Source organism: Gymnoscopelus microlampas (assembly GCF_963454915.1).
Source record: "Gymnoscopelus microlampas genome assembly, chromosome: 23".
NCBI lineage: Eukaryota > Metazoa > Chordata > Actinopteri > Myctophiformes > Myctophidae > Gymnoscopelus > Gymnoscopelus microlampas.
Genome location: NC_139960.1, coordinates 30,992,127 through 31,004,217, shown reverse-complemented (window position 1 = coordinate 31,004,217; position 12,091 = coordinate 30,992,127). Strand labels below are relative to the sequence as shown.

General features: G+C 43.1%; 1 protein-coding gene across 1 annotated transcript in view; it reads right to left on the bottom strand.

Annotated features, from left to right (window-relative positions):
• Window positions 1-1,671: 1,671 nt before the first annotated feature.
• The window catches only part of asb15b (ankyrin repeat and SOCS box containing 15b), a 28,795-nt gene continuing 18,375 nt past the window's right edge, over window positions 1,672-12,091 (bottom strand). The window contains exons 6-14 of the mRNA XM_084049862.1: window positions 11,906-12,012; window positions 11,387-11,525; window positions 10,005-10,176; window positions 9,399-9,559; window positions 7,636-7,780; window positions 7,033-7,188; window positions 6,439-6,541; window positions 2,934-3,087; window positions 1,672-2,239 (exon numbers count right to left, since the gene is read on the bottom strand). Coding sequence (XP_083905988.1) covers window positions 2,067-2,239; window positions 2,934-3,087; window positions 6,439-6,541; window positions 7,033-7,188; window positions 7,636-7,780; window positions 9,399-9,559; window positions 10,005-10,176; window positions 11,387-11,525; window positions 11,906-12,012 — 1,310 coding nt within the window. The 3' untranslated portion in view covers window positions 1,672-2,066. The remainder of the gene's footprint in view (window positions 2,240-2,933; window positions 3,088-6,438; window positions 6,542-7,032; window positions 7,189-7,635; window positions 7,781-9,398; window positions 9,560-10,004; window positions 10,177-11,386; window positions 11,526-11,905; window positions 12,013-12,091) is intronic.

Sequence of the window (12,091 nt, the reverse complement as noted above, 5' to 3'; positions counted from 1 at the left end):
GAGACTCAACCTCACAACCATGCTGTCAGTGCATCGCGACTGGGCTTTGTTAACGGCCAAAAAATAGACCAGGCAGAACCTGTCCCATTACTAAAAGGTCACTGGTTTGATTTCCGCTAGCAGCGGGGAGCTGCTTGTTCTATAGGCCCCATGACGAAGCAGTACCCTCGTAGTAAACATCATGGCATCTTTGAGGGCCTCCTTTCACTCCAGGGTTCTTGGAATCTCCTTATCCACTTAAACCCTATATACTTAGTTGACCGGGGTCCCCCAGGGCTCTATGCTAGGTCTGCTCCATTCTTCCCCTACACCAAATCTCTTCGGCAAAAGTCTGCCAGCTTGAGCTTGTAAGATCAACTGTTTTCGCCCAGAATAGGACGGGGGTTCATGTGACCTTTCACCTTGATTTGGCAGCCATGCCGTCAACAGCCAGCCAGCGTCCATGAACAATCATGTGTCATATGACACTAAACTCTTGTCTACTGTATGTCATTCTGATCAACAGGTTCAGCTAAATACTTTACACTTTACGCTGATTTTGTATCTTATCAATATTAACGTAGTTTAAAAGCTAGAGAAACGTATTAGTAAATGGAAGCATGCAGTATAGCTTCTGTTGCCGGAACCTTAAAGGGATAGTTCACCCCCCAAATAACTTTTTTTCTATCGATTACACACCCCATGGAGTCTTGAATTCATGGTGATTTTTTTGTTTGTGTCGCTTTCCTATGCCAATAATTTGATGACCGGTGGCGGCTCCGGTAGGAGACTCAAAGTGTCAACTTTGAGTCTCCTACCGGAGACATTAGCATCTTTCCGCAGGTCATCAAATTATTGGCTTAGGAATGCGACAAAAACAAAAAAATCTCCATGAATTCAAGGCTTCATGGGGTGTGTAATTGATTTGGGTGAACTATCCCTTTAATAACAATAAAACATAAAATCATAAAGAAAATTCATTCACATGCTTCTCAAAAACAAATGGAACAGACTTTTTCTTTTTTCAATTGTCAATGTGTGACCTCGCCCATAATCTGAGAACCTCTGTCTTAAAGACTTAGAAACGGAGAGTATGACAGAGAGAAATGATAACTTACAGTAACTCAGAAAAAAACAGTTATCACACACACACACTCGTACGCACACAGTGTCACACACACACACACACACACACACACACACACACACACACACACACACACACACACACACACACACACACACACACACACACACACACACACACACACACAAAGAAAGACAGTCATTAAAACCTGAAGACCAGTACAAGATAGGACGAAAGAGAGCATTGTTTTGTGTACAGCAGCATTATATATGTACGATATTTCACGGCGCCCTTATCATTATGACAAATCTACTGTATTACTTACAGTAGCATAACTAGCACTTAATGGAACATTGATGGATTTAGCATACATGTAAACAACTCTCCCATCTAAACTACAGCAGTGGTTCTCAAATTGTTTTACAATGGACCTAATCAAAATGTCCAAACACTGACCCAGTTCTGGTTCCTGGTCCACTGCGTAAGAAACACTAATTATCTATAATACTGTGAATACAAACTCATCCATTAGAACATCAGTATTATACTGTACTGTACCCTGACCACTTTTCATGGGGGAATGTTGTTTTGTTTTTGTTTGGCACCGCACACTTCATTTATACTGCAACTACAAAGATGAAATAAACAATATTTGAAAAATAGAGAATACATTGGCAGCCTTAAACATAAGCATATTTATTAGACAGTAATGCTATGACTCTTCAGAAAAGTGTTTCTGTTTTATAGAATATATCTCTTGCCAGAACCTTAATATAAAATAATTAATCATGAAGTGCATTAACAGGCTATGCTTTTCAAAATAAAATAAAACAGACTTAAATGGGTAGGCTACATTAAGGTCCCACTTTATAGTTTGAGAACCTCTGCCATATGCAATGCATCTGTTTAATGCTTTTTACATGTAACCAGGTATCTTGTAGTCCCTGTCAAATAGTAAAAAATATATATTATACAATTCTACAAATCTACAGTTTACAGGTCATGCAGAAGAGCAGAGGTCAGTGTAGAGGTCATACTCTCGATAGGTCAGATAGTTCTTCACTGTGGGCGGGAAGGGAACGGTTGCCATGGCGTCAGGGTTGTTCAGCGTTCGAGGGGACATGTGACCTCGGATAACCAATCGACACAGGTGCTGCAGGGACCGTGGTTGTCCTGGAATCACAGATATAGGGTATGGGCTGCAACATTTAATTGAACAAATCGATTTAATTGATTATAATTTGTTTAATAGATCATTCAATTAAATAATCGATTAGTAATCGATCACTATTGTGGGCATGTCATTCTAGGCGAAAAGTAAAAAAATATATAAAAAATAGTCAATCTACAAGCTCACAGTGCGTCGCAATGCGATACGTTGTGGCCTTGTATATCTGCTATTTTGGAATGACGGAGAATACATGAGGCTAGAAGGTGGATATAAGAATGTTTGGTGCTATAGTAGGCCTACATGCTCTGAAATGTAAAGACATCTAATTGGTTGTGCTGTCTGTCCATCAAGTCAATGAGTTGCACCTGCTCCTAATGAAGCTTTTCTTTTCAATGTCTAGAAGTGCCGCAGTGGAGCAGACATCCTGGGCAGTCAGATAGTCTTTTGTCAACAATTTAGAAACCTTAATATGCATAATTTATACTCCCTAAGGTACATGATACGGAGCACATGCTGCCCATTGTGTAAGGGGTAGAGGGAGGGAATTGGGAACGAGAGAAGCATTGTGTACTGTGAGGCATGCATCTGCTGTACACCTGTTTTCTTAAATAAAGAGTCGGCGGGGGGGGGGGGATATCGATAGTGCCATAAATGATCAATATTGATAGTAGTTATGTGAGGGGGATGTGTTCTTACCCAGTATTTCCCATATTTCAGCCCACTCTGTTTTGTTTTCCAGCTGGTGCTGGAGGTCTGGGCAGAGCCGGACCTGCCCCACATAGTCCGACAGTATCCTCACCAAGCCACCTATCAGGTCAGCCAGCGACTTCACTGACACAAACTCACAGAACTACCACACGCACGCACGCACGCACGCACGCACGCACGCACGCACGCACGCACGCACGCACACACACACACACACACACACACACACACACACACACACACACACACACACACACACACACACACACACACACACACACACACAGAATACATGACCTAGTTCTCAAACTTAAAATGTAAGTGATTGGCATTGCTTTGGAAATGTAAACGTATGTTTTCTCATGCCAATAAAGCCCATTGAATTGATTGGGTAAGTGATTTTCTTTGCTTAAAATAAGTGTTAAATACCTCTATATTCTGATAGTACTCATTGCTACAGAGTGTTTGTTCAGTAAAAGGAGTCTCCTTGTCTCTCCAGCTCTTTATAAAACAGAAAATGCATTTTCGTTTCAGTTTCAGTTTAATTTCCAATTTTATCCAATTAGGATAGAGAACTCAATCAGGATACAGATTAAACAAGTGAAATTGGAAGTGATGACACTAAGAAATGAGCAGGCAAAATTGGAACTGGAACACTATAAAAATGAAGCTTAAAAATGGGTACTTTCTCCTGAATGGCTGAGATTTTGACACCTACCGGAAAATGTATTTTCTGTTTATTAAAGAGCTGGAGAGACGGGGAGACTCCTGTTACTGAACAAACACTCTATAGCAATGATTACTATCAGAATATAGTGCTTTAACTTTTTAACAAAATACTTTTTGTTTTAACCAAAAAATATAACTTACCCTACCTTTAAAAATATATATATACTAGAAGTTCGGGCCGCTACGCGGCCCGAACGTCTAGCGTGACGCGTCGTTCACTTTGCAGTGCCACCTTACAGGCACCTCACAGTGTGAGAGAGAGTTTTGTGCTCTCCTAAATCCACGGCAGGCTTTGAAAGTACCCACTTCAGAAAGAGGTGACGTGCATCACCTCTCCAATGACCAAAACCCACTTTGTGATTACTCAGACCTGGTATGGCAGACCTGTGGGGAGTGTGCAGTGGTGTACAATGTGAAAAGATAGTTGAAATCGCAGGAGATGAAGTTAGCAGTTTATTTGTGTAAAGGGTCGTCGGCGTGGGTTGTGTTGAGGATGGAAGCCGTCGAACTGGTGCATCCTACCTATTTATAGGTAGGATGTGATGTCATGCTGTCGTGAGATTACGTCACACTGGCGTGTCTCATCGTGATGTCACGACCGTGATGTCATATGACGTCACACTGGCTACATACATACATACTGACAACCGACATGGCGCAGGATTCAAATTGTATATATAAAAAAGAAGTTCGGGCCGCTATGCGGCCCGAACGTCTAGCGTGACGCGTCGTTCACTTTGCAGTGCCACCTTACAGGCACCTCACAGTGTGAGAGAGAGTTTTGTGCTCTCCTAAATCCACGGCAGGCTTTGAAAGTACCCACTTCAGAAAGAGGTGACGTGCATCACCTCTCCAATGACCAAAACCCACTATGGAAGCCGTCGAACTGGTGCGATCTGACGGCATCCTAGAATTTATAGGTAGGATGTGATGTCATGTGATGTCATGCTGTCGTGAGATTACGTCACACTGGCGTTGTCATCGTGATGTCAGATTACGTCACACCGTCACACTGGCGTCGCATACGGACAACCGACATGGCGCAGGATTCAAATTGTATATATAGATATATATTTATTGCATTTTTCATTTATTTATCATATTTTTTCCTCCCACATTACAGAGTAGCAAAAACATCTATTAATACAGGTCCTAAGGATTACCTTCCATAAAATGTACGAATATACCCATATTGCTTGAAAGACATTAGATCTCCCTTTAATGCAAAAAGTCAATTTGACTAGTGCAAGACAATTTGATAATTCTCTTATTGCCTGATGTCTGGTTTATCTGGGTTTTTCCAAAACAGTTAACTTTGAGATTACCAGGAAATATGCCCAATATGCACAGCTGTTGGCAGATAGGAATATCCTCTGACATTATCTGGGATAATATACCAAGTACCTCTTTCCAAAACTTCATGATCTCTCTACACTCCGAGGATTCCCCAGACATCCTAACAAGCGCATCATAAATCAAAGATATTAGAATAATCTACTATCATCTTTAACAAAACTGACAGAGATGGCAGTTGGATTGAGTTATCTTGGGTTTTTAAAAGAAACTTCTTATCTGTAAGTACTTAAAAAATGTATTTGATGGGATATTATACTTCTTGCGAAGTCCTTCAAAAGACAGAAGCACTTCATCTGAGATCTTGGCAACACCCTGGCCCTGTCTGCCCATGATTTAAACCCCCTGTCATGACTCCCGGGTTTAAAATTCTGTGGAGAAAAACGTTAGAGTTTAGTATCTGAACCAAAGTATTGTGTTCTCAACAAAGGGGTTCTTTGTCTTTCTATTTAAATTCTTAAGGAAGTCTAAGGGAGAATATAAATAAAGGTTCAAAGGCAGGGAAGATGTTGTGTTGTGCTCTATCTGCACCCCCCCACTCTCTCATATGGAAAAGTAGGGACAATCGTAATCTGGGATTCTTTTCTTTCCAAATAAAGTTAGAAATGGGTTTTTTCATTCTTAATTTCAAGGACTCCCATAACTCTGAGAATGTCCAAATGGAACCATTTGCACACTCTAAGAGCTACAGACCTGTAAGGGGCCATTTGGACCCCCCCTAAGGAATCCTGAGGGTCCCTGGACCCCACTTTGAGAAGCACTGGTCTCTGTAAATAGAACAGATATATTGATTGATTCAATGACTGATAGATTGACTGAATTATTATCAGTACTGGGATCGGCTCTGTACTTGGTCAGCTCTTTTTCCCCCTCCCCTAAATACCAAATCTCTTCACTAGAAATAGCTGATCTACAAGCTCACAACATGGCGCATTTTGACAAATTGTGAGCTCGTAGATCTGCCATTTTCAACAAATGTTCCCCCCTAGAATAGGGATGCTATGGTTCAAGTGGCTAGGGTTCCATATATTATATTCTATGAAGAATTCATAGTACATTTAGAATTGATTTAGGTCAGCTTGCTATAGCTGTGCCTGTATACAGTAACTCAGTGGCCTTGTGGTTAGAGTGTCCGCCCTGAGATTGGGAAGGTCATACCAAAGACTAAAAAAACGGAACCCAGTGCCTCTCTGCTTGGCACTCAGCATCAAGGGTTGGATTGGGGGTGAGTCCCTGCGACATACTAGCGCCATGTCCAGGGGGTGTACTTGTACATCAAGCCGCCTCACGCAGCACGCTACAGAAACAGGAGATAGGCTCCTGCCCCTATAGGCCACATGGTTCGGCAAGGCTTACTTAAACATTAATGTTGATTAATTGACGTATGGATTGACTGATTGGATCTACATACAGTGATGGTGTCAGGCTCACTGTAGATCTGGTAGGCCTGGTTATGACATTCCACCCACAAAGGGTCTGTTTCCTCACTGTCACCATGGCAACACTGGAAACACCTGTCACAAAAGGATGGAGTACAGGTCAAAGTCATTATATGAAAGTGTGTGACTTTCACCCTGGTCACATGTTGAACTTACACTGCGTTCACATTAGCAGTGACAAAGCGCCGGGCTACGAGTCATTGTCAATGGAAGCCGTCGACAGGAAGATGCAAAGTAAGTGACACTTATTTATTTATTTAATTTTCCAATTTGGTTACTTTTGTACACTCAGAGTTAAATTGACCGTGTAGGTTATAAGCTTGTGAGAGTGGTATCCGTGGTCGTGTAGGTGTTATAAAAATGAAAATCAAAAGATTATCTTAATAGGAAACCAACGTTTTGACCTGACACAGAGGTCACATTAAAATAATATTTTGCATCGTGGCTATATGCGCTGTGCGATGTCTCTTTAAATTTGTATACCTTTGCACCGTGGTCAGCAGCACCTCAGCACTACTGGTGTGCGCCCTTCCAGCCTGTCTTGTGTATAGGTGTTATAAACATACTTGTGAGCGTGGTATCCGTGGTTGAGCAGCAGTCGCAGCATGACGGGGTCTCTGAGGCAGTACTGCAGGGCCGTGGGGAACGTGGTGTTACTGAGCACACTGAAATAGCAGTTCACATCTGCTCCGTACGACAGCAAGAGACGCACAAAATCATACCTGGAGAGACACAGACATACACACACGCACGCACGCACGCACACACACACACACACACACACACACACACACACACACACACACACACACACACACACACACACACACACACACACACACACACACACACACACACACACACACACACACACACACACATTCACAGTGCGACGTATTATGACTGTGTGTTTGTAGATCAGCTATTTTGGGTGTGTAATATTTTTATAACCATCAAACAACCATTTCCCTTGTGAGGACCAGGAACATTTTCCTCACAATGTCTATTTCTCAAATTCTACTATACTTGTGGGGACATTTGGCCCTCATAAGTACACACACACACACACACACACACACACACACACACACACACACACACACACACACACACACACACACACACACACACACACACACACACACACACACACACATGCAGAGAGATACCTCTTTGCTCGTATAGCCACCAGTATGCATGGTATAGGATCCAGGTCAGTCCGGCTGCCAGCTGCCAGTAGCATCTCAGTACAGGTCACATCTTCATTCGATACAGCAAAGGACAGAGCACTCCTCCTCAGGTCTGCATAGTTCTCTAATAAAACACACTGTGAGTTTAGTGTGTGTGTGTGTGTGTGTGTGTGTGTGTGTGTGTGTGTGTGTGTGTGTGTGTGTGTGTGTGTGTGTGTGTGTGTGTGTGTGTGTGTGTGTGTGTGTGTGTGTACACTCTTTAGAATGCCAACCAGTGATTTCCTGTCTGACTGAGTGACTCACTGAGTTTCTTACGTAACCTTGTTGTTAAAGCAGCAAATGTAGAAATCAGCTGTCATCCCTCATCTCACTGTGGCTTCGGTCTTATTTCATCTGCACAGTGCACTGAGCTCTGGCCCTGAGGAGGTTCATTAACCTTTGGTTTATTCTTGTTGTAAAAGGTGTGTGTGTGTGTGTGTCACAATGGACCCACTATTTACTTTAAATGTTTGTGTTCAACAGGTACCAGAAGGGTACCAGCAAGAGTGAGAGGCAAGATGTATCGGACGGTATAGTGAGACCACCCATGCTGTACGGCTTGGAAGCGGTGGTAATGACAGGACGTGCAGCTGGAGGTGGCAGAATTAAGGACGCTACGATTCTCATTAGGAGTGACACGGAAGGACATGATCAGAAATGACTACATTAGAGGATCAGCCCAGGTCAGACGTTTTGGGGGTAAAGCAAGAAAGGCGAGGTTGAGATGGTTTGGACATGTGAAAAGGATCGGGATGAGAGGTACATTGGGAGAAGGATGCTGAACTGCCAGGTAAGAGGAGAAGAGGAGGGCCATAGAGGAGGTTCATAGATGCGGTGAGAGACGACATGCAGGTGGCAGGGGTTACAGAGGAAAACACAGAAAACATTATCCGCTGTGGCGACCCGGATGGGAATTAGCCGAAAGAAGAAGATGTGAGAGGACCATTGTGACCACACAATCATCCTCACTGCTTGATGACTGTGTTGTTTTGGTGTTGCAATCTTGCTACCTAATTGAAGCCCGACCCCGCCAGCCTGTATGTATGCGGACTACAAACTCAGCGCAAAGCAATGTCCAATTGTCTTTCAAACTTGCAACAAAAATCGCTCATGCATGGCTCTGGCAAGGCAACCATTCACTTTTCGACCTTTACATGTGTCTCCACTTCTCATAATCACAATACGAGACATTGTGTGTGCGCCCAAGCCTGTATGCAAGTTTTTATTGGACTATGTGAGGATAATTCCTAAATGAGCCCGAGGCAGCCGTGGGACATAACGTGTCGCGTGTTACATTGCATTTGGTTACCTATCGAATTCTGTTTATGTCCGTTGTGTCCTGCCATCACTGCAATGATGGCAGGTCACAGAATCGGACGTAACATGCGGTGTATCACTGAACCATCTCTGCGGCGATGACAAAATAATGTATACTGGACTGCATTTTTGTGCTATACCATGACCTGGGTATAGATGAAAATAACAGAGATGAAAAGATGTAGCTGCCAAGGTCTTTACACACAGTTATAGATATAATGGAAAACCTTTTTTTCCCCATCAGCTGTGTGTGTGTGTGTGTGTGTGTGTGTGTGTGTGTGTGTGTGTGTGTGTGTGTGTGTGTGTGTGTGTGTGTGTGTGTGCATGCGCGTTCGTGCGTGCGCGCGCGCATGCGTGCGTGCATGCATGCATGCATGTGTGTGTACCAGAGGTGTTATCGTCCAGCAAGGCGTTCACATCGAATCCATTCTCTATGAGCAGCTGCAGACACATGGCATGTTCTCCGTCTGCTGCAGAGTGGACCGGACTCTGTCCTGACTCCCGGATCGCTCTCTTGGCGGTCAGAGGAATCAGTGTCCTCAGAGCTCTGTGGGGGACAGACGGACACATGGGGACGGACGGACGGACGGACAGACAACAGATGGACGGAGGGACATGGAGAGCGAGACAAGCAGAGGACACTCAAGTGTGACATCTGTTTGCAGAGAGGACCACACTCTGTCCTGACAGAGGAAAATGTTTAATAGAGGACTCAGGACTCTTAGAGAAAGAGAGAGCGAGAGAGATACTGTAGGAGGGAAAGGGAGGGATAGAGAGAGAGACAGAGAGAGGGGACGCTCTCTCCTGAGAGATTTCACACAGATAGTGGGGGATTTTCCCTTCCCTTGGAGGATTGTGCAGTTTATATGCAGGCATATGCTAGTTTTTTTCTTTCTTTCTTTCTTTTTCCTCTCTTCCCCCCCCCCCCCTCCTCTCTCTCTATTGTTCGTTATAACCCAGCAGCATGTGATGGTAGTAGCAGCGTGACTCACAGATAGTGGCCCTCGTATGCAGCTCTCTGTACGGGCAGCCGGAAGCCGCTGCTGGCCACGTTGGGGTCAGCTCCATGGCTGAGCAGCAGCTCTATGCAGTCCAGGTGTCCTGCCCCGGCTGCGTCGTACAGAACCGTGTCTCCATTTTTAGCCGTGGCATTCACATTACCCCCTAGTGGCGGACATGGGCAGAGGCGTCATTTCAGAAGAAATACAGGGTGGCAAAAATACGTTATACCACTTAAGCCCCATTTACAAAATAGTGAAGATAGCGGATCTACAAGCTCATAACGCAGCGTGATGCAATGCGTTGTGAGCTGGTAGATCTGCAATTTTAATTTCAGAAAATCCTTTGAATTTGGGATAATTTAAATGTTTGATTATTTATATTATATTATCATATTAAAAAGAAAATAGTAATTGTGCTTTTGCATACTTCAGTATGTTTTAAAAGAGTGTACTTTTGCATTTAAGTATTTTGAAAAGCAAGTTATCCAGTACTTTAACTCAAGTACAAATTTGACTGAGCAGCTTTCACTTATTTGACCAGGAGTATCTATCTATACTTTGACTCAAGTACTACGTCCATGTAGTCCATGAGCCAGACAAGATTTCATTATCGAAAGAGTTGGCAAAACCATACCTATATTAAATTGTTCATAGGGTCAATACGAGTAAATAAATATATGATAACCTCTCCACAGGAGTAGCTTTTTCATGGTTATCACACATTTTGTTATTTTCCCCATACATACATGACAGGTGAAAAAATGACAACATTTTAAAAAGAGTTATCATAATGAAACTTCCTGAGTTGATTACTTACATGAAGACAATGATTTATCGTATTACAAGTTTTCTGAAATTGTTAGGAAAATATGCCCGAATTTGCATAACTTTCCAGAATCAACATTGGAACGTTGGACAAAGCCAGAGTCAACATTCTTATTTCATTTTGTTAAGATGTTGGAGTCAAAGGTTTTTAACGAGGGAATATTCAATATCTGGCTCAATTTTGTGGCTCTGGCTCATGGACTAAATGCCCAATTTGCATATTTAAATATACAATTTCAGAAAACTTGTAATACGATAAATCATTGTCTTCATGTAAGTAATCAACTCAGGAAATTTCATTATGATAACTCTTTTTTAAATTTTGTATTTTTTTCACCTGTCATGTACAGTACGTATGGGGAAAATAACAAAATGTGTGATAACCATGAAAAAGCTACTCCTGTGGAGAGGTTATCATATATTTATTTACTCGTATTGACCCTATGAACAATTTAATATAGGTTTGGTTTTGCCCACTCTTTCGATAATCATTGCTCAATTTTGGGGCTCTGGCTCATGGACTAATGGTGTTGGGGTGTCCTACTGACCGTGCTTTATGAGTACGTCCATGGTGTCTGGGTGTCCGTGTTCTGCAGCTATGACCAGAGGAGTCACTCCATGGCTGGCTGCAGACGTCACCTTTCCTCCGTGTCTCAACAGCAGCTCCATGATGGACGGATTGCCCACCTGGACACACACAGGACAGGAGGACAGCAGGAACGGACAGAGGGAGGGAGGAGAGGACAGGAATGCAGCAAAGCAAGGAACTAATTCAGGTAGGAATTAAGGAAGAGTGAAATATAGGAATATCGGTCCGGTTTGAAATTTCCTGGTGACTCCTTGGGTCAGTCCAAACCGAATCGATGCAGCTCCACTACACTGTAACATCCTGAGTTTTAATTTAACGCTGAATGTACAAAATTACGGATCCGTAAGGAACTGTCCGTTCATACAGTCTCTGGGACACAACACATGGATACATGAACACTTTGGATTTGACTCTGTAGAATCCAGTAGGATTGCGTCACACATTGATACATTCACACTGGTCACGTGATTCCAATCACCTTAGCAGCCTCGTGGGTGGCCGTCCATTTGATTAGACACACCTGCTCCACGATGGCCCCGCCCAAGATGAGACTTTGAACCATCTCATAGAACTTCTGTCTCACGGCTAGACGGACAGACAGACAGACAGACCGAGATGCAGAAAAAACACCGAATTGCATGATGGGTATACGAATCAGAGAAGT